Source organism: Oncorhynchus mykiss, chromosome 1, assembly GCF_057628025.1.
Source record: "Oncorhynchus mykiss isolate SJ-2025 chromosome 1, ASM5762802v1, whole genome shotgun sequence".
NCBI classification, from domain to species: Eukaryota; Metazoa; Chordata; class Actinopteri; order Salmoniformes; family Salmonidae; genus Oncorhynchus; species Oncorhynchus mykiss.
Window position 1 is genome coordinate 47,347,365 of NC_143022.1, and position 23,413 is coordinate 47,370,777.

General features: G+C 43.7%; 1 protein-coding gene and 1 long non-coding RNA gene across 5 annotated transcripts in view; one reads left to right on the top strand and one right to left on the bottom strand.

Annotated features, from left to right (window-relative positions):
- Nucleotides 1–23,413, top strand: part of LOC149985523 (uncharacterized) — a 509,038-nt gene that overhangs the window by 82,690 nt on the left and 402,935 nt on the right. The gene's annotated exons all lie outside the window — the stretch shown is intronic.
- LOC110523903 (spondin-1) overlaps nucleotides 1–23,413 on the bottom strand; it is a 141,001-nt gene that overhangs the window by 51,609 nt on the left and 65,979 nt on the right. The window contains exon 1 of one of the 4 annotated variants that reach the window (XM_090232885.1): nucleotides 19,141–20,025. The exons of 2 other annotated variants lie outside the window; for them this stretch is intronic. In XM_090232885.1, coding sequence (XP_090089011.1) covers nucleotides 19,141–19,170 — 30 coding nt within the window. In that variant the 5' untranslated portion in view covers nucleotides 19,171–20,025. Of the gene's footprint in view, nucleotides 1–19,122; nucleotides 20,026–23,413 lie in introns of those variants that run through there. One more of the 4 variants, XM_090232878.1, reaches the window with a different exon arrangement.

Sequence of the window (23,413 nt, forward strand, 5' to 3'; positions counted from 1 at the left end):
TGATGACTGAGCAAAAGGCTGATACTACCTTAGCTGATCTGTTTGATAAAGTTGTTCCTGATTCAGTGGTGAGGAATAGTGCTCAGTGTTATTTTCTTCTTGATGGGCTGTTGGTCAGGAAATGGGTTCCACACTATGATCAGGGTCTAGGAGAACCAGTCTTTCAAATAGTTGTACCTACTACTTTGCCAAATAAAGTGTTGCAAACTTCACATGGTGATGTGGCAGGTCATATGGGTGTCCGTAAAACTTATGATCGCATACTTCGTTATTTTTTCTGGCCACGTTAAAAGCGGGATGTAGCTCAGTTTATTAAAACTTGTGATACGTGTCAGCGCACAAGCAAGCCAAACCAGGTTGTAAAGCCAGCACCTTTGTATCCAATACCAGCCTGTAGGGCAACCTTTTGAGCATCTTATTATCGATTGTGTTGGGCCTTTACCAAGGTCCAAGTCAGGTCATAGCTACTTATTAACTGTTATGTATCAAGCAACTAGATATCCGGCAGCTTTTTCCTTGCGTACCATAACTTCAAAATCAGTAGTTAAAGCGTTAACTCAATTTATTTCAACATTTGGGATTCCAAAAATCATCCAGTCAGACCTGGGGTCTAACTTTACCTCCCATTTATTTGCTCAGGTTCTCAAACAGCTTAAAAGTTAAACACAACAAGTCTACTGCGTTCCATGCCCAGAGCCAGGGAGCTTTGGAACGTTTTCATCAAACTTTAAAATCCTTGCTTCATGCATACTGTACAGAACTGTCTGCAGATTGGGAGGAGGGGTTACCTTGGCTGTTACTAGCTGCTCGTGAAGTAGTGCAGGAAAGCACAGGGTTTAGCCCAAATGCCTTAGTGTTTGGTCATAAGGTGCCTTTAGCAGTGTTGCAGGAGGAACCACCTCGGAACCTTATTGACTATGTAAATGGTTTGAGGTTGAAGTTGTATAGGGCTGGTGAACTGGCGAAAGAAAAACTAAAATCTTCTCAACGGAAAATGAAACTGAAATATGACGGACAGGCTGAGCTGCGTGAGTTTAGTCCCGGTGATCGTGTACTTGCTCTTCTGCCTCTTGTAAGTTCACCATTTCAGGCAAAATACTGTGGTCCTTTCACTGTGTTGCGTAAAGTGTCAGATTTGAAATATCTTATTGAAACCCCTGGTCATAGGGAAGTCCTCTAAATTATGCCATGTGAACCTGTTAAAATGTTATCACTCCTGTTATCTAAGCAAAGTTGAAGGCACTCCAGCGGTGAGGTCAGCGTTGACTGCTGCTCCAGTCACTGCATCTTGTGGCTTTAATTTGGTGGAGGGGGAGAAGAGGAGGAAGTTAGGGTTTCGGATGAGGTCTTACAAGGTCGGTTGAAAAACTCCCAGACTTTGCAAAACCTTGGGGTTTTGGTAGATCATTTAGACTCTGAGAAACGTGATGAATTGGTAGCTCTTATTAGAAACTACCCTGTTTTGTTTTCTGACACTCTATTGCAAACCCACTTAATTGAGCATGATATAGACATCAGAGATGCTAAGCCTATCAAACAGAGATTTTATCGTGTATCTGAGGAGAAGAGACTGCAATTGGAAACAGAATTGCAGTATATGTTGGACAATGGTATCGTCATCTAATCAGACTCCTGGGAGGAGCATGTTTGTAGAGTGCAAGCCTTGCTCGAAAGACTGGTGTGGGCCAGGTTGACTATTAATTTGGCAAAATGTGAGTTTGCCAAAGCTACAGTCACATACCTAGGCATGGTTGTTGGTCAAGGTTTTGTCTGTCCCGTGGAAGCCAAGGTTCAGGCTGTGAAGCAGTTCCCACAGCCTTCCACAAAGAAAGAACTGATGCGCTTCCTGGGAATTGCAGGGTACTACCGTGCTTTCTGTAAAAACCTTTCGGTAGTAGTGTCCCCACTGACCAATCTGTTGAAGGCCAAGGCTGAATTTATCTGGTCCACCCAGTGTCAAGAGGCATACAGTGCCTTGCGAAAGTATTCGGCCCCCTTGAACTTTGCGACCTTTTGTCACATTTCAGGCTTCAAACATAAAGATATAAAACTGTATTTTTTTGTGAATCAACAACAAGTGGGACACAATCATGAAGTGGAACGACATTTATTGGATATTTCTAACTTTTTTAACAAATCAAAAACTGAAAAATTGGGCGTGCAAAATTATTCAGCCCCTTTACTTTCAGTGCAGCAAACTCTCTCCAGAAGTTCAGTGAGGATCTCTGAATGATCCAATGTTGACCTAAATGACTAATGATGATAAATACAATCCACCTGTGTGTAATCAAGTCTCCGTATAAATGCACCTGCACTGTGATAGTCTCAGAGGTCTGTTAAAAGCGCAGAGAGCATCATGAAGAACAAGGAACACACCAGGCAGGTCCGCGATACTGTTGTGAAGAAGTTTAAAGCCGGATTTGGATACAAAAAGATTTCCCAAGCTTTAAACATCCCAAGGAGCACTGTGCAAGTGATAATATTGAAATGGAAGGAGTATCAGACTACTGCAAATCTACCAAGACCTGGCCGTCCCTCTAAACTTTCAGCTCATACAAGGAGAAGACTGATCAGAGATGCAGCCAAGAGGCCCATGATCACTCTGGATGAACTGCAGAGATCTACAGCTGAGGTGGGAGACTCTGTCCATAGGACAACAATCAGTCGTATATTGCACAAATCTGGCCTTTATGGAAGAGTGGCAAGAAGAAAGACATTTCTTAAAGATATCCATAAAAAGTGTTGTTTAAAGTTTGCCACAAGCCACCTGGGAGACACACCAAACATGTGGAAGAAGGTGCTCTGGTCAGATGAAACCAAAATTGAACTTTTTGGCAACAATGCAAAACGTTATCTTTGGCGTAAAAGCAACACAGCTCATCACCCTGAACACCCTATCCCCACTGTCAAACATGGTGGTGGCAGCATCATGGTTTGGGCCTGCTTTTCTACAGCAGGGACAGGGAAGATGGTTAAAATTGATGGGAAGATGGATGGAGCCAAATACAGGACCATTCTGGAAGAAAACCTGATGGAGTCTGCAAAAGACCTGAGATTGGGACGGAGATTTGTCTTCCAACAAGACAATGATCCAAAACATAAAGCAAATCTACAATGGAATGGTTCAAAAATAAACATATCCAGGTGTTAGAATGGCCAAGTCAAAGTCCAGACCTGAATACAATCGAGAATCTGTGGAAAGAACTGAAAACTGCTGTTCACAAATGCTCTCCATCCAACCTCACTGAGCTCGAGCTGTTTTGCAAGGAGGAATGGGAAAAAATGTCAGTCTCTCGATGTGCAAAACTGATAGAGACATACCCCAAGCGACTTACAGCTGTAATCGCAGCAAAAGGTGGCGCTACAAAGTATTAACTTAAGGGGGCTGAATAATTTTGCACGCCCAATTTTTCAGTTTTTGATTTGTTAAAAAAGTTAGAAATATCCAATAAATGTCGTTCCACTTCATGATTGTGTCCCACTTGTTGTTGATTCTTCACAAAAAAAATACAGTTTTATATCTTTATGTTTGAAGCCTGAAATGTGGCAAAAGGTTGCAAAGTTCAAGGGGGCCGAATACTTTCGCAAGGCACTGTATGATGCAGTTAAGGCTCTTTTGTGTTTGGCAACTGTTTTGGCAGCACCAAATTTTGGGAAACCTTTCAAATTGCAGGTAGATGCCAGTCAAATCGGTGCTGGGGCTGTGCTTCTCCAGGAGAATGATAACAATGTTGAGTGTCCAGTCAGTTTCTTCTCCCGGAAATGTAATAAGTATCGGCAAAACTATTCTGTAATTGAAAAGGAGGCTTTAGGTCTCATTTGGGCTTTACAGCACTTCGAGGTCTATGTTGGTTCTGGTTTGACCCCTTTAACTGTGTTCACTGACCACAACCCACTTTTTTTTCTGAGGTCCCTGCAAAATCCCAACCAGCGCCTGGCGCTCTGTCCCGTGCTCCTTTAACCTAGTTTGTATCTTCTCTCGGCTGACCCTTACGGGTTGTCTCTGCCTCTTTCCTCTTCAATTGCTCCCCAGGTACCAGGGCTGCTGAGTTTGAGGGGCGGAGAGTCAGTTGGGGGACACAGGGCTACTACTAGGAGCCGGGACTGATATCCCTTTTTTTTTCTTGTTGGGGAATTTTCTTGTTTTGAATATGTTGGGGTGAAATTTGGGTTGAGAGTGGGACCCTCATTTTAAGGAGGGGGATGTCACGGCCCCTCTGCAGTGCAGGGGCGGTTCCTCCTGCAGGCAGAGGAGGGTCGTTAGTGATTGGAGTCACCTGGGCTCAAAGTATTTAAACTGTTTCACTAATCACTCTTGTCTCTCTCTCTCTCTCTCTCTCTCTCTCTCTGCTCCTCCAGGTATGATCCTGTTTTATTTGTTCATTTGTAGTTTTGCATAGTTTTCACACACACAGATTCATGCATCCCTGCAATTTACATACACCTTTCATTATGATACTTTCACACCTCATTCCTTTTTCTTTGTTTAAAGTTAATAGTTTTGGTTTACAATAAAGAACCTTTTTGATTGGCCTATACCTGTTGTTCGTGTCCCCTCATTTTTTGCCACAGGTTATGAGCCGGCCTGTGACAATTGTCTCCATATCGATTTATTATGGTCATTGAAATGCTAGCAATTACAATTAGATCCAACAAGAACATACTGTAAAGGGGTTAGAAATCCAGGGGATAAAAACAAAAAGTGTCAATGTATGCCAATGATTTAAGTTTTTTCTTAAATTCGCAATCAGGATCCCTGCACTGTCTCATTGAAGATCTTGATCACTTTTCTGGATTAAAACCTAATTATGACAAGTGTACCATATTACGTATTAGATTGTTAAAAAATTGTCTTTACACTACCGTGTAGTTTACCAATAAAATGGGTAAATGTGTCACGACTTCCGCCGAAGTCGGTCCCTCTCCTTGTTGGGGTGGCGTTCGGCGGTCGACGTCGCCGGCCTTCTAGCCACCGCCGATCCACTTTTCCTTTGTTCCGTCTTTGTCTTTCACACCTGGTTTCACTCAACCAATTACTTGTTTATTATTTAACCCTCTGTTCCCCATGTTTTGTTTGTGAGTGATTGTTCATTGTATATATCGGTCCGTTATTGTGGGCTCGCATTGTTGCTTTGTATTTGGTTATTTTGAGTAAAGTACTTTGATTACTCAATTCTGCTGTCCTGTGCCTGACTCTCAACACCAGCTACACACAGGACCCATGTGTCCCTGGTGCGCAGGGTGCTTGGTCGACTGTTGGAGCATGACCTGTACGTCAAGGCTGAGAAATGTCTGTTCTTCCAACAGTCTGTCTCCTTCCTAGGGTACCGCATTTCCACTTTAGGAGTGGAGATGGAGAGTGCCCACATTTCAGCCATGCGTAATTGGCCGACTCCCACCACGGTAAAGGAAGTGCAGTGGTTTCTAGGGTTTGCCAACTACTACCGGGGTTTATCCGGGGTTTTGGTCAGGTAGCAGCTCCCATTACCTCACTGCTGAAGGGGGGACTGGTGCGGCTGCAGTGGTCGGCTGAGGCAGACAGGGCTTTTGGTCACCTGAAGGCTCTGTTTACCTCGGCTCCCGTGCTGGCTAATCCGGATCCCACTTTGGCGTTCATAGTGGAGGTGGACGCATCCGAGGCTGGGATAGGAGCCATGCTCTCTCAGCGCTCGGCCACGCTACCAAAGCTCCGCCCCTGTGCTTTCTTTTCAAAGAAGCTCAGCCCGGCGGAGCGAAGCTATGATGTGAGGGACCGGGAGCTGTTGGCTGTTGTCAAGGCTCTGAAGGCGTGGAGACATTGGCTTGAGGGGGCTAAACACCCTTTTCTCATCTGGACTGACCACCGCAATCTGGAGTACATCCGGGCGGCGAGGTGACTGAACCCTCGCCAGGCAAGGTGGGCTATGTTCTTTACCCGTTTTTGTTTTCAATCTGTTACAGACCAGGTTCCCAGAAGGCTAAGGCAGACGCACTGTCCCGGATGTATGACACAGAGGAGCGGTCCATGGATCACACTCCCATACTTCCGGCCTCTTGCCTGGTGGCACCGGTGGTGTGGGAGCTGGACGCGGATATCAAGCGGGCGTTACGCACAGAGCCAACCCCCACTCCCAGTGTCCAGCTGGGCACCTGTACGTTCCGTCTGCGATCGTTTGATCTATTTGGCCCACACGTCACCCTCCTCTGGTCATCCTGGCATCGGTCAGACGGTACGTTGCCTTAGTGGGATGTACTGGTGGCCTACCTTGGCCAAGGACGTGAGGGTTTATGCTTCCTCCTGCTTGGTGCATGCCCCGTGCAAGGCTCCCAGGGACCTGCCCAAAGGAGAATTACAACCCCTACCCGTTCCACAACGGCCGTGGTCGCACCTGTCGGTGGACTTCCTGACGGATCTTCCTCCCTCACAGGGCAACACCATGATCCTGGTCGTTGTGGATCAGTTTTCTAAGTCCTGCCGTCTTCTCCCTTTGCCCGGTCTCCCTACGGCCCTACAGACTGCGGAGGCCCTGTTCACACACGTCTTCCGGCACTACGAGGTGCCTGAGGACATAGTTTCTGATCGGGGTCCCCAGTTCAGGTCCAGGTTCTGGAGAGCGGTCATGGAACGTCTTGGGGTCTCGGTCAGCCTCACCTCGGGTTTTCACCCCGAGAGTAACGGGCAGGTGGAGAGAGTAAACCAAGATGTGGTAGGTTGTGGGCGGCATTCATCATCTGGGCAGAGATGGCCCAAAAATCACTCCGCCACTCCTCCACTAACCTCTCTCCTTTCCAGGGCGTACTGGGGTATCAGCCGGTTCTGGCACCTTGGCATCAGAGCCAGATCGAAGCTCCTGCAGTGGACGAATGGTTTAAGAGCTCGGAAGAGACCTGGGACGCTGGCCATGTGCACCTACAATGGGCCGTGAGGCGGAAAAAAGCGAGCGCCGACCGCTACCACAGCGAGGCACTGGTGTTTGGCTCTCGAACCAAAACCTGTCCCTCCGCCTGCCCTACCGGAAGTTGGCCCGTGGTTTGTGGGGCCATTTAAAGTCCTGAGTAGGCTAAACGAGGTATGCTATAGGTTACAGCTTCCTCCAGATTATCGTATTAATCCCTCGTTCCATGTGTCTCTCCTCAGGCCGGTGGTGGCTGGTCCACTCCAGGAATCTGAGGTGCGGGAGGTTCCTCCGCCCCCTCTGGACATCGGGTGGGCCCCGGTGTATGCTGTTCGAGCCATCCTGGACTTGAGGCGTCGGGCGAGGGGCCTTCAGTACCTCGTGGAGTGGGAGGGGAGGAGAGATGCTGGGTGCTGGTGAAGGACATCCTAGACCCTTCGTTGCTGCGAGATTTCCACCATCCACATCCGGATCGCACTGTGCCTCGTCCTCCGGGTTGTTCCCGAGGTCGGTGTCGGCGCGCTGCTGGAGCCGCGCGTCAAGGGGGTGGGGGTACTGTCACGACTTCCGCCGAAGTCGGTCCCTCTCCTTGTTCAGGCTGCGTTCGGTGGTCGACGTTGCCGGCCTTCTAGCCACCGCCGATCCACTTTTCATTTTCCATTTGTTCTGTCTTTCACACCTGGCTTCACTCAACCAATTACTTGTTTGTTATTTAATCCTTTATTCCCCATCTTTTGTTTGTGAGTGATTGTTTGTTGTATATCGGTCTGTTATTGTGGGCTCGCATTGTTGCTTTGTATTTGGTTATTTTGAGTAAAGTACATTGATTACTCAATTCTGCTGTCCTGCGCCTGACTCTCTACACCAGCTACACACAGGACCCATTACAGGATGTTGAAGTAGACATACTTGGCATTCACATCTCAAATAATATAAATGAACTTACCACAATTCATTTCAATAGAAAGTTAGCAAAAATAGATACGATTCTGCAACCATGGAGAGATAAATAGTTGTCTATTCATGGAAAAATCACATTGATTAACTCTTTGGTCCTGTCACAGTTTACTTACTTCATTTTTATTGGAATGAAAATTAAACGTGCCTATTTATATAATGAATGAATTTGAGGGAGTAAAATTATTCAATATTAAAGGTTTAAACCTCTCACAAAGCTTCACTCATACATAAATTATACTTAAACCCAAAATGGTTCTCCAGTAGATTATTAAGAATGGCTCATCCTTTGTTAAAAAAAATCATTTTTGCCTTCATACAGATTACAACTTCTCATTTCCGACTAATTGAAAATTTCCGACTAATTGAAAATTAAATTTTATTTAAAGTACCACCCTTTCTTAATAAACAAGCCATTCAAAGCTGGTTACAATTTCAGTTTTATCCTCAAGAAAAGATAGAACAAATATTGCAACAAATGTTATGGTTAAATTCAAATATACTGATTAATAAAAAACTATTTATGGAAAAAATGTATTATATTTGTTAATGATAGTATGAATAGAAACGGAGGAGTTATGTCACATAGGAATATCTGCTCAATCCAAATTTACAACCAACTGATTGCAGCTTTACCACAAAAAATGGAAGAGGCAAGTAGAAAAGGGAGAAGGTAGGGAACTTGTTTGCCTGCCATATATTAAAGATACAAATTGGCCGAAGGAACTTGTTTGCCTGCCATATATTAAAGATACAAATTGGCTGAAGGAACTGGTTTCATCGGAGGTAAAAAATTTGAAAGCTGTGCCATACAGGTTGCAAAATAAAGCTTTTCGATCAACCAATTCCATGGCATATGGTTTATGAACGAACGGGTACAAAAAAAACCACTTGATTCAACACTTAGTTTTTCAATTGAAATCATTATATAAAATTCTTGCCACCAATAGAATGCTATATACAGTTGAAGTAGGAAGTTTACATACACTTAGGTTGGAGTCATTAAAACTTGTTTTTCAACCACAAATGTCTTGTTAACAAACTATAGTTTTGGCAAGTCGGTTAGGACATCGACTTTGTGCATGACACAAGTCATTTTTCCAACAATTGTTTACAGATGGATTATTTCACTTATAATTCACTGTATCACAATTCCAGTGGGTCAGAAGTTTACATACACTAAATTGACTGTGCAGCTTGGAAAATTCCAGAAAATTATGTAATGGCTTTACAAGCTTCTGATAGGCTAATTGACATCATTTGAGTCAATTGGAGGTGTACCTGTGGATGTATTTCAAGGCCTACCTTCAAACTATTTGCTTGACATTATGGGAAAATCAAAAGAAACCAGCCAAGACCTCAGAAACAAAATTTTAGACCTCCACAAGTCTGGTTTATCTTTGTGAGCAATTTCCAAACGCCTTAAGGTACCATGTTTATCTGTACAAACAATAGTATGCAAGTATAAACACCATTGGACCCCGCAGCCGTCATACCGCTCAGGAACGAGACACGTTCTGTCTCCTAGAGATGAACGTACTCTGGTGTGAAAAGTGCAAATCAATCCCAGAACAACAGCAAAGGACCTTGTGAAGATGCTGGAGGAAACAGGTACAAAAGTATCTATATCCACAAAAGAACGAGTTCTATATTGACATAACCTGAAAGGCCGCTCAGTAAGGAAGAAGCCACTGCTCCAAAACCGCCATAAAAAAAACAGACTACGGTTTGCAACTGCACATGTGGACAAAGATCATACTTTTTGGAAAAATGTCTTCTGGTCTGATGAAACAAAATTAAAACTTTTCAGCCATAATGACCATTGTTATGTTTGGAGGAAAAAGGGGGAGGCTTGCAAGCCAAAGAACACCATCCCAACCGTGAAGCACGGGGGTGGCAGCATCATGTTGTGGGGGTGCTTTGCTGCAGGAGGGACTGGTGCACTTCACAAAATATATGGCTTCATGAGGGAGGAAAATTATGTGTGTATATTGAAGCAACATCTCAAGGCATCAGTCAGGAAGTTAAAGCTTGGTAACAAATGGGTCTTCCAAATGGACAATGACCCCCAAGCATAAATCCAAATTTGTGGCAAAATGGCTTAAGAACGACAAAGTCAAGGTATTGGAGTGGCCATCACAAAGCCCTGACCTCAAACCTGTAGGAAATTAGTGGGCAGAACTGAAAAAGCGTGTGCGAGCAAGGAGACCTATACATACCTGACTTAGTTACACCAGCTCGGTCAGGAGAAATGGGCCAAAATTCACCCCATTTATTGTGGGAAGCTTGTGGAAGGCTACCCGACACATTTGACCCAAGTTAAACAATTTAAAGGCAATGCTACCAAATACTAATTGAGTGTATGTAAATGTCTGACCCACTGGGAATGTGATGAAATAAATAAATAAAAGCTGAAATAAATAATTCTCTCTACTATTATTCTGACATTTTACATTCTTAAAATAAAGTGGTGATCCTAACTGACCTAAGGCAGGGAATATTTACTGGGTTTAAAAGTGGGGAATTGTGAAAAACTGAGTTTAAATGTATTTGGCTAAGGTGTATGTAAATTTCCGACTTCAACTGTATGTACAGTGTCTTGCGAAAGTATTCGGGCCCCTTGAACTTTGCGACCTTTTGCCACATTTCAGGCTTCAAACATAAAGACATAAAACTGTATTTTTTTGTGAAGAATCAACAACAAGTGGGACACAATCATGAAGTGGAACGACATTTATTGGATATTTCAAACTTTTTAAAAATTGGGCGTGCAAAATTATTCAGCCCCCTTAAGTTAATACTTTGTAGCGCCACCTTTTGCTGCGATTACAGCTGTAAGTTGCTTGGGGTATGTCTCTATCAGTTTTGCACATCGAGAGACTGACATTTTTTCCCTTTCCTCCTTGCAAAACAGCTCGAGCTCAGTGAGGTTGGATGGAGAGCATTTGTGAACAGCAGTTTTCAGTTCTTTCCACAGATTCTCGATTGGATTCAGGTCTGGACTTTGACTTGGCCATTCTAACACCTGGATATGTTTATTTTTGAACCATTCCATTGTAGATTTTGCTTTATGTTTTGGATCATTGTCTTGTTGGAAGACAAATCTCCGTCCCAGTCTCAGGTCTTTTGCAGACATTTTCTTCCAGAATGGTCCTGTATTTGACTCCATCCATCTTCCCATCAATTTTAACCATCTTCCCTGTCCCTGCTGAAGAAAAGCAGGCCCAAACCATGATGCTGCCACCACCATGTTTGACAGTGGGGATGGTGTGTTCAGGGTGATGAGCTGTGTTGCTTTTACGCCAAACATAACGTTTTGCATTGTTGCCAAAAAGTTCAATTTTGGTTTCATCTGACCAGAGCACCTTCTTCCACATGTTTGGTGTGTCTCCCAGGTGGCTTGTGGCAAACTTTAAACAACACTTTTTATGGATATCTTTAAGAAATGGCTTTCTTCTTGCCACTCTTCCATAAAGGCCAAACTTGTGCAATATACGACTGATTGTTGTCCTATGGATAGAGTCTCCCACCTCAGCTGTAGATCTCTGCAGTTCATCCAGAGTGATCATGGGCCTCTTGGCTGCATCTCTGATCAGTCTTCTCCTTGTATGAGCTGAAAGTTTAGAGGGACGGCCAGGTCTTGGTAGATTTTCAGTGGTCTGATACTCCTTCCATTTCAATATTATCGCTTGCACAGTGCTCCTTGGGATGTTTAAAGCTTGGGAAATCTTTTTGTATCCAAATCCGGCTTTAAACTTCTTCACAACAGTATCTCGGACCTGCCTGGTGTGTTCCTTGTTCTTCATGATGCTCTCTGCGCTTTTAACGGACCTCTGAGACTATCACAGTGCAGGTGCATTTATACGGAGACTTGATTACACACAGGTGGATTGTATTTATCATCATTAGTCATTTAGGTCAACCTTGGATCATTCAGAGATCCTCACTGGACTTCTGGAGAGAGTTTGCTGCACTGAAAGTAAAGGGGCTGAATAATTTTGCACGCCCAATTTTTCAGTTATTGATTTGTTAAAAAAAATTGAAATATCCAATAAATGTCGTTCCACTTCATGATTGTGTCCCGCTTGTTGTTGATTCTTCACAAAAAAATACAGTTTCATATCTTTATGTTTGAAGCCTGAAATGTGGCAAAAGGTCGCAAAGTTCAAGGGGGCCGAATACTTTCGCAAGGCACTGTATATGTAGCAAAAAAGCTGTAAAAAAAACTAAGATATGTGTCCTAAAAGAGGGTGGGTGGTGGAGGGGTTAATACATTTAATAAAAAAACATGCTACAGCACTAAGAGAATAATCTTTTGGTATTATTTTGTTGTGCTGTTCATTAGTATCTCTGACATGAGGCATGAGTGCTTCGCTACCTCCTCTTTCATCTTAACAGAAAGCTCCTCAACCTGAACTGAATCAAATCCCTCTCCGTCAAAACCTTAGTCCCTTCTTTAGATTACATGACAACAATTATACAAGAGAACAATTAGGATAGAACACAATCTATATAAAAAAAAATCCTTTAATCTTTTTGTTTTGTTGAAATGCCCAACCATCCATTCCCACTTAGGGTTTCACATGTAATTGCTGGTTCATAAGCTCATTCTTGATTTTGACGAAACTGACTGTGTTCTGTCTGGCTAATAATTCTAAGCCAGTGTCACAGTTAAGAGAAAAAACACCAGGTGTGGTGGGCATCTTACCAGGTGTGTACCAGGTGTGGTGGGCATCTTACCAGGTGTGTACCAGGTGTGGTAGGCATCTTACCATTCAGCCAGTGTTCAGGGAAGAGGATATTATAATACATTCTTAACATACCAAAGCAATCATATTAATCACCTTCTGGGCTGTGTGATTCATATTCAGAATGTTAATCTCATTGCAAAGGCCATCCCTCAGGCTTGTAGTTACCGCCCAGTTTAGATATCTAATAAAAATGTGGATCTGCTTCTCCACCATAGTATTACCACTTTTTCAAGCCAGAAAATATTTCCTTGTAAACATTGGAGATCAGGGGCTTCTATGGCTAGTTGAAAGGGGGAGAGAGCTTCAGCTACTAGCAAAAAGAGTTTTGATATTGCAAGCCTCCTAAAGTTTTCCTTTCAACTTCTCATGTCTTATAACAAACGATTTGTGGATTCCAATAACACCCTAGTACGAAAAGAAAAGAGAAACAAGACAATCCTATTTGGACATTCTGTTGGCTAACATATAGAGAGAGCTTTCTCCTGATCCGATCTTTACAATTGATTTGCTGACAGAGGATTTCAGCTTCACCTTCAGTGAGGCCAACAGACAGGCACCCTGTGCAGCAACAATCTTTCATTTCAAAATCAGGGAGCCTTGATGTCTTGAATAGGATATATGCATTAGTTGTCATCAATTCGGGTGACTGACTTCAGTGACTAAATTCTGATTATCAATAAAATGACCTTCTCTTCCAACATCAAAATCAGGTGATTACAAAAACATCAAAATAAGTAATTCACCAGTGCTTTATCAAAGAGAGAAGCTACACCTATGAAAAATACACACTTGATTGGTTGGAAGTCCTATTGATATTAGCAAATAACATATAGGCCTCCTTAAAAAGAAGTTGAAGAGCAGTTAACTAAAGTGGAGTAGTATGGGTGAAATATTTGACAGTGAGCTACTATAACAAAGGAATAAGAGTGAAATAAGGCCATTGACTGACTGTGTGAGTCTCTGAGCCTTGATGTCAGATTGTATCCCACTACAAAGTGTGTTATCAAAGGCATCGGACAGCAAACGTGACAGAGCGGAAGGAGTGTGTCAAGAGATAGTTGTCTCTGCAAACATTCTAATTTCAGCGTGAGGGTGTCCTGAATATGGCTGGAGTAACTTTAGGTAACAGTTTTAGACATTCTGAGAAAGATGTGCAAGAATTGCAGCAGATGCAAGTCACCAAAATCCCCAACAGATGTCAATTTAACCTCATCAAAATGCACAACTAATTTCTTGCCATTTTGGAAACTCATCATAGATAATTAGTGAGACAGTAGCCTAGGGGTCCGTATGAAGGCCAGTGCTCTCTCTCTCTCTCTCTCGTATCCCCACTCTATTCATTACCCAGACAGTACTGAGACATGTTTCCAAGCAGTGTGTGCTTCTCTTAAATCCTCCCTGTCAACATCCCTACACACACACACATACGGAGAGCTCAACCATGTCTCTCTACCCAGCCACCATCACCATCACTATCCTCAGCTCATTGTGTCCAATCAGCTCCTTCCGTTTGGCTTCACTGCTCGGCACCAATTAGGTCAGCTTGGGGAGTTTGTCTGTCAGCGGCCAAAGCTCACTACACAACCTCAGGAATGACTCCACTCTCTATACACCTCCCTCCCTCTGCCCTCATCTTCTCCCACAAATAACTGACAACCACTTTCCCATGTCTCTACTCAGTGCTATCTTACGCCAGCTCACTTCACCAGTGCTCTCTGAGACAAGTGTCCTCATCCGTCAACATATCTCTTTCACAAAACAGTCGTAGCTTGGCCAAGGGATACAAGCAGAAGTAAGAAGTATTCTAAAATCAGTACAGGTTTGTACTTGTAAGGTTTGGAAGACAATATGAAAATACACTTAAGTTCTGAATCATTGTGGATGAGGAAACAAATTATATTATTTTCTGCTGAGAGAATACAGTGCATTTGGAAAGTATTCAAACCCCTTGACTTTTTCAAAGCTGCCTTAAATTTATTTTAGCAAATGTATAAAAAACATTTATCACATTTACATAAATATTCAGACCCTTTACTCAGAACTTTGTTGAAGCACCTTTGGCAGCGATTACGGACTCAATTATTTTTTGGTATGACGCTACAAGCTTGGCACACCTGTATTTGGGGAGTTTCTCCCATGTTTCTCTGCAGATCCTCTCAAGCTCTATCAGGTTGGATAGGGAGCGTTGCAGCACAGCTATTTTCAGGTCTCTACAGATCTGTTCGATTGGGTTCAAGTCCGGGCTCTGGCTGGGCCACTCAAGGACATTCAGAGACTTGTCCCGAAGCCACTCCTGTGTGGTCTTGGCTGTGTGCTTAGGGTCGTTGTCCTGTTGGAAGGTGAACCTTCGCCCCAGTCTGATGTTCTGAGTGCTTTGGAGCAGGTTTTCGTCAAGGATCTCTCTGTACTTTGCTCTGTTCATCTTTGTTTCAATCCTGACTCGTCTCCCAGTCCCTGCCGCTGAAAAACGTCCCCACAGCATGATGCTGCAACCACCATGCTTCACCGTAGGGATGGTGCCAGGTTTCTCCAGACGTGACGCTTGGCATTCAGACCAAATAGTGCTGGCCCCCTTGTTGGTTCCAAACTTCTTCAATTTAAGAATGATGGAGGCCACTGTGTTCTTGGGGACCTTCAATGCTGCAGAAATGTTTTGGTACCCTTCCCCAGATCTGTGCCTTGACGCAATCTTGTCTCGGAGCTCTACAGAAAATTCCTTCGACCTCATGGCTTGATTTTTGCTTTTTTTAAAACATTTAATTTAACCTTTATTTAACTAGGCAAGTCAGTTAAGAACAAATTCTTATTTTCAATGACGGCCTAGTGGCTGTTCAGGGGCAGAACGACAGATTTGTAACTTTTCAGCTCAGGGGTTTGAACTTACAACCTTCCGGTTACTAGTCCAACGCTCTAACCACTAGGCTACCCTGCCGTGCACTGTCAACTGTGGGACCTTATATAGACAGGTGTTTGCCTTTCCACATCATGTCCAATTACTTGAATTGACTACAGGTGAACTCCAATCAAGTTGTAAAAACATCTCAAGGATGATCAATGGAAACATGCACCTGAGCTCAACTTCGAGTCTCATAGCAAAGGGTCTGAATACTTATGTAAATAAGTAAAATAATAATAATATCTGTTTTTATTTTTTATGAATGTGCAGAAATGTCGAAAAACCTGTTTTCGCTTTGTCATTATGGGTTATTGTGTGTAGATTGATGAGGAATTTTTTTTATTTAATTAATTTTAGAATAATGCTGTAACGTAACAAAATGTGGGAAAAGTTAAGGGGTCTGAATTCTTTCCGAATGCACTGCATCTACAATGAACAAAAATAGGAAATCAGTCAATTGAAATACATTAATTTGGCCCTAATCTATGGATTTCACATGACTGGGAATATAGATATGCATCTGTTGATCACAGATACCTTAAAAAAAGGTAGGGACGTGGATCAGAACACCAGTCAGTATCTGGTGTGACCACCATTTGCCTCAAGCAGTGTGACAAATCTCCTACGTATAGAGTTGATCAGGCTGTTGATTGTGTACTGCAGAATGTTGTCCCACTCCTCTTCAATGGCTGTGCGATGTTGCTGGATATTGGCGGGAACTGGAACACGCTGTCATGCATGTCGGTCCAGAGCATTCCAAACATGGTCAATAGGTGCCATATCTGGTGAGTATGCAGGTCATACTGTAGAGGAACTGGGCCATTTTCAGCTTCCAGGAATTGTGTACAGATCCTTGTGAAATGTGGCTGTGCATTATCACACTGAAACATGAGGTGATGGCGGTAGAGGCATGACAATGGGTCTCAGGATCTCGTCACGGTATCTCTGTGCATTCAAATTGCCATTAATACATGTTATTGTGTTCGATGCCGGTAGCTTATGCCTGCCCATACCATAACCCCACCTCCACCATGGGGCACTATGTTCACAACGTTGACTTCAGAAATTGCTCGCCACCACAACATCATACACGCTGTCTGCCATCTGCCTGGTACAGTTGGAACCGCGATTCATCCGTGAAGAGCACACTTCTCCAGCGTGCCAGTGACCATCGAAGGTGATAATTTGCCCACTGAAGTCGGTTACGACGCCCAACTGCAGTTAAGTCAAGACCCTGGTGAGGACAACGAAAATGCACATGAGCTTCCCTGAGACGGTTTCTGACAGTTTGTGCAGAAATTCTTCGGTTGTGCAAACCCACAGTTTCATCAGCTGTCCGGGTGGCTGGTCTCAGGTGATCCCGCAGGTGAAGAAGCCGGATGTGGAGGTCCTGGGCTGGCGTTTACACATGGTCTGCGGTTATGAGGTCAGACGTACTGTCAAATTCTTTAAAACGATGTTGGAGGCGGCTTATGGTAGATAAATTAACATTAAATTATCTGGCAACAGCTCTGGTGGGCATTCCTGCAGTAAGAATGCCAACTGCATGCTCCTCAAAACTTGAGACATCTGTAGCATTGTGTTGTGTGACAAAACAGAAGATTTTAGAGAGGCCTTTAATTGTTCCCAGCACAAGGTGCACCTGTGTAATGATCATGCTGTTTAATCAGCTTCTTGATATGCCACACCTGTCAAGTGGATGGATTATCTTGGCAAAGGAGAAATGCTAACTAACAGGGACGTAAACAAATTTGTGCAACACATTTTAGAAAAAATAAGCTTCTTGAGCATAAGGAAAACTTCTGGGCTCTTTTATTTCAGCTCATGAAACATGGGACGAACACATGTTGTGTTTATATATTCGGTCAGTAGATTTACTATCAATATGAATAGATGCCTCCAGGTGGGTTATAGGTGTATAGTTCAAGGATAATGTACTTTAGGTTTACATTTTTGCAGATAACACTATAATTCCTCCCACTGATTATTATCAAATAATTCTATGGTAATGTGTATGAACTGTATTATAGACAGTGTTCACTCTCAATGATACTCTTAGATAAAGATAATAGAGCAGCAGTATGAGAGTGACCACATTGCAGCAGTGGGGAACTGTACAGAGGAGTGAAATGTTTGACATGCAGACACAGAGACGGTTCTGGAAATCATTTTCTTAAGGAATATCACCTTCCTACCACAGGACAATAGCTGCCTTGGAGAGAGTGTGAAGTGTGTTTAGGGGAGAAAGTCCAGACTGTCACTCAGACCAGTGTGTGTGTGTGTGTGTGTGTGTGTAAGTGCATGCTTTCAGGCGTACAGGAGGGAGGAATCCACAGAGCAAATTATGGGTAGATTACTGTCAGAAAGGCCTTTGGACCTAAGGGTTCATTTACATAGGAAAACCATGGCCGCCAAATACCGTTAAGTGAAAACAGATTTATCAGGGGACCCTCATGAATTAAAGAAGCTCTGTGCATAATGTGGCTTTATTGTGTTTACAGGGTCCTGTGTTATGAGGACTTTAGGAGCTGGAGGGATCGGGCCATATCGCCTGAATCTTAACATGGGAACATTCCTACTACTAGAGACAGAGACATTCAGTACAATCCCTCTGGGGAACAAGCCAAGAACCATGTTGAATGTTTCCAACAACAACGAAAACCCACCAAGGGAACCTTCACTACAAAAGCCTAGGACCTGCCCTTCAAAAGCATAGGACACTGACCCTCAGCACACACTGTCAGTCACACAACAGTTAGTTGTGCACAGCTCCTGCTAAAAGTTTCCAGAGCTTTCGGGACTTCAGTATACTGATGTTGCCACGAGGTGACAAAGTACTTCCAAACATTTGAGATTCCATTTGAAGATAGCTTTACTAAGCAGAAATTCATTATTTTATTGTGCTTTAGAAATGTCAAGATTGGAGGGGATCGGAAGAGATGCTGTCAAGCGCTGCCTGGATGCTTCAGGTTTTCACCCGCTTACTGGGATGTATATGGCAGGCAATAAAGGCTGAGTTTGGCTTTCGGATAGGTTTGCAGCAATTTCCTCTGAAGCAGTCAAGTATTCAGATGAAAGTGAAGGACAGCTATGCAAGCTGGCATGCCCGCTGATTTCATCCCAACCCTCTGACAATCTCAGTGAAATGAAGCCTTCGGGGGGGCGGGGGGGAGAGAGTTAAGTAAAAAGACACAGCCCGAAACACTTAGGATTTGTTTATGAGACGGAGGAAAAGACATTCCAGTCAAAATAAATTCAATCTGTGAAGTGTCTGGTGAGAGGATAAGATATAGATGCGCTTTGTCAACTTCCAGACCGACGATAACTGACAACAAACTTCTAACTTTGTTTACAGCAAAAACGGAATACTCCAGGAAATAGTCGGACATGTTTATGCACTAATTCCGATGTCTCTGTCCAGATAAAGACCCTGTGCATAGCTAGCGCATGTTGCCTACGACGTTTACATATAACCTCCAGTATAGAACTATATCGCATGGCACTGATACCATGCTGCTCTACTACTACAGGAAGTCTTTGCGCTCTGCAGAACTATACAAACAAAACAATCTCCCGACATTGTAACATTTCTATCAAATATTCACGTAATTATTCTTCCAGGTAAACAGAAAGTCAAACTTACCCCAGCAATATTGTTTACCTGTGCACACCTGTGGGTGCTGTGAGGCATGTCACTCCTCCAGGCCCAGGATTAAAGATTTGTTAAAGAGATCTTGGGCTTTGTCTTCATATTATCAGAGCTAATTCCCAGCTGGATGTTTGAGATTCCTCTGTAATCCCGGGCTTACTGGAATCCATGAACTGTGCACCTTTGGACCAGACTTTCTCCCCTGGTGGAGTTGTGTCCACCAGACCTGAACAGAGTACACTGGCTGACTGGACAGAGTCAAACATGGGTGCTTAGGATACATCCTATCTACGGAGGACAAGCCTCTCTCATCCCCTGGGAAAGCATTTAAAGTGGGTGGTGGGCACGAACAAACACACACAGGTTTGACCAGCTGTAGTGGAATGTGTATGGCCACTGGCCAGACTGTAAAAAGATTAGTTGGATCCACAGTTCTGTAGAAACCAGATAAACTATTCACGAGCACATCACATAGTTCTGAAGTGACAATGGTGAGTGAAGTCAGAAATCTAATAACAGTCATGAGATAAGCTCAAACAATAAACACCAGATGGTTGGGATATGATTACAAAGCAATATCGTTTTACATCTATTTTTCAAGTGACAATCGTTGCTGGTTGAGGAAACTTTGATATAACAAAAATATAAAGTACAGAAACTTCTACCTCAGTAAAATTCAATTCAGTTTCAAGTCCATTGTAAAAACAGCCTCACAAGCCAATAGAGGGGTTAGGCCTGTCTTTCAAATACTGATGTCTCCATGCAACATCGCAAAGCTAAGCTGACAGGCAGCCAGGAAATTGCCAGTTGGTTGAAATTAGACAATTGTTCCTCGGTAAATTACTGGAACTCCTGTCAAACAATGCAGCGGTCTACTCTACTGAATCCTGCCTGAACAAAGGGCCCAGCGAGCAGAAGATTCACACAGGGAAGAATTCTGTGGCGGCCGTCCAAACCGAGATAGCTTAAGACTGTCTGTAAAAAGTATTGGGCAATATTTCCCATCATGTACTGTGGACTGGACGGTCTAGCAGGCGTGCTGGAAAGGCCGGGCTGACAGAGAGAGCTCCCCAGAGATCTTATTTACTCTAAATTGCCCCAGCTCTAGACTGAGCTAATCCAAGCCTTGTGAGGGGGATATCGAGGGGGCCATACTCTATGCATTCTGTATAAAAGTGATGTGCTGCCAAATGTTTAATTAGAGTCGGATTCAGACGTTGCAAGGCACATTCTTTAAATTTCCCGGCTTTTTAAGCAGCAAGCAACGCAATTAGAGACCACATACTCCATAGGAATCTTTACTCACATTTTTGAGTCTGGAAATGTGATGAGCATTTTCATGGTTGCAATTTGCTGCGTCTGTGTAGGTTCTCAGCCCACTCCAGTACTTCCTGTTCACCCATGACTGCATGGCCACGCACGCCTTTAACGGAATCATCAAGTTTGTGGTAGGCCTGATTACAAACAACAACGAGACATTTTGCTTGGCCCCTAAGACCCTCGCCAACTTCTACAGATGCACCATTGAGAGCATCCTGTCGGGATGTATCACCGCCTAGTACGGAAACTGCAGCGTCCGCAACCGCAGGGCTCTCCAGAGAGTGGTGCGCTCCGCCCAACGCATCACCGGGGCACACTGCCAGTCCTCCAGGACATCTACAACACCCGATGTCACAGGAAGGCCAAGAAGATCTTCAATGACCTCAGCCATCCGAAACACGACCTGCTCACCCCACTATCATCCAGAAAGCGTGGTCAGTACAGGTGCATCAAAGATGGAACCGAGAGACTGAAAAACAGTTTCTATCTCAAGGCCTACACCCAGTACCCTACCCTGAACTTAGTCACTGTCACTAGCCAGCTACCACCCAGTTACTCAACCATGCACCTTAGAGGCTGCTACCCTATGTACATAGAATGGTCACTTTAATAATGTTTACATATTGTTTTACCCATTTCAAACGTGTCTATATACTGTATTTTCGTCAAGGCCATCCTGTTATTAAACAATTGCTGTAAATACACTATTCTATCCTACATATTCTTCATATATACTACATATTCTGTCCAAATACTGTCCATAATGTCTATACACCCCCCCCCCCCCCCCTCCACACCTACAGTGCCTTGGAAAGTATTCAGACCCCTTAACTTTTTCTATATTTTGTTAGGTTGAAGCCTAATTCTAAAATGGATTAAAATCTGTTTTTTTTTTCAATATACACACAATACCCATATTGACTAAGTAAAACAAGTTTTTCTGAAATGTTTGCTAATTTATTTTAAAAAGTTTACATAAGTATTCAGACCCTTTACTCAGAACTTTGTTGAAGCACCTCTGGTAGCGATTCCAGACTTGAGTCTTCTTGAATATGACGCTACAAGCTTGGCACAACTGTATTTGGGGAGTTTCTCCCATTCTTCTCTGCAGATCCTTTCAAGCTCTGTCAGGTTGGATGGGGAACTTTGCTGCACAGCTATTTTCAGGTCTCTACAGATCTGTTCGATCGGGTTCAAGTCCAGGCTCTGGCTGGGCCACTCAAGGACATTCAGAGACTTGTCCCGATGCCACTCCTGCGTTGTCTTGGCTGTGTGTTTAGGGTCATTGTCCTGTTGGAAGGTGAACCTTCGCCTTCCAAGGACCTGAGCGCTCTGGAGAAGGTGTTCATCAAGGATCTCTCTGTATTTTTCTTTGTTCATCTTTGCCTCCATCCTGACTAGTCTCCCAGTCCCTGCCGCTGAAAAACATCCGCACACCATGATTCTGCCACCACCATGCTTCACCGTAGGGATGGTGCCAGGTTTCCTCCAGACGTGACACTTGGCATTCTGGCCAAATAGTTAATCTTGGTTTCATCAGACCAGAGAATCTTGATTCACATGGTCTGAGAGTCTTTAGGTACATTTTGGCAAACTCCAAGCAGGCTGTCATGTGCCTTTAACTGAGGATTGGCTTCTGTCTGCCCACTCTATCATAAAGGCCTGATTGCAGGAGTGCTGCATAGATGGTTGTCCTTCTGGAAGGTTTTCCCATCTCCGCAGAGGAACTCTAGAACTCTGTCAGAGTGACCATCAGGTTCTTGGTCACCTCCCTGACCAAGGCCCTTCTCCCCCCGATGTCTCATTTTAGCTGGGCGGCCAGCTCTAGGAAGAGTCTTGGTGGTTCGACTATTCTTCCATTTAAGAATGATAGAGGCCACTGTGTTCTTGGGGACTTGTGTTTTGGTTTTTGCTGTGCACTGTCAACTGTGGGACCTTATATAAACAGGTGTGTGCCTTTCCAAATCATGTCCAATCACAAAGTGTTGGAAAAATGAGTGTCTTTCCTGATGTCTTTAATATTCTCTGTGGCATGCAATCTAATTTCCTCATCAGGCTATGGATGTGTCACTGCAACCTTAAAAGGTCCTAAATTATGTCACCATTGCCCTTGATTCTAAGCAATGTTGTGCTGCTATTTATATTGACTTGGCCTAAGCTTTTGATACGGTAGAACATTCTATTATTTTGGGCCAGCTAAGGAGTATTGGTGTCTCTGAGGGGTCTTTGGCCTGGTTCGTGTCCAACAAGGTTTCTCTGCCCTTAACCTTCTTCTGAAAACCTCCAAAACAAAGGTCATGTGGTTTGGTAAGAAGAATGACCCTAACCCCACCCATGTGATTACTAGCTCTGAGGGTTTAGAACTTGAGGTAGTCACCTAATTCAAGTACTTGGCTAGACGGTACACTGTCCTTCTCTCAGCACATATCAACCCATATCAAAGCTGCAAAGCCATCATAATCACTCCTCTTTCACCTCAGCTGCCAAACTAACCCTGATTCAGATGACCGTCATTCCCATGCTAGATTATAGAGACATAATTTCTAGATCTTCAGGTAAGGGTGCTCTCGAACGGCTAGATGTTCTTTACCATTCGGCCATCAGATTTGCCACCAATGCTCCTTATAGGACACATAACTGCACTCTATACTCCTCTGTAAACAAACTGGTCATCTCTGCAAGACCCATTGGTTGATGCTTATTTCTAAAAACCCTCTTAGGCCTCACTCCTCCCTATCTGAGATACCTACTGCAGCCCTCATCCTCCACACACAACACTAGTTCTACCAATTACATTCTGTTAAAGGTCCCCAAAGCACACATCCCTGGGTCGCTCGTCTTTTCAGTTCGCTGCAGCTAGCGACTAGAACGAGCTGCAAAAAAAACACTCAAACTGGACCATTTTATCTCCATCTCTTCATTCAAAGACTCAATCCTGGACACTCTTACTGACAGTTTTGGCTGC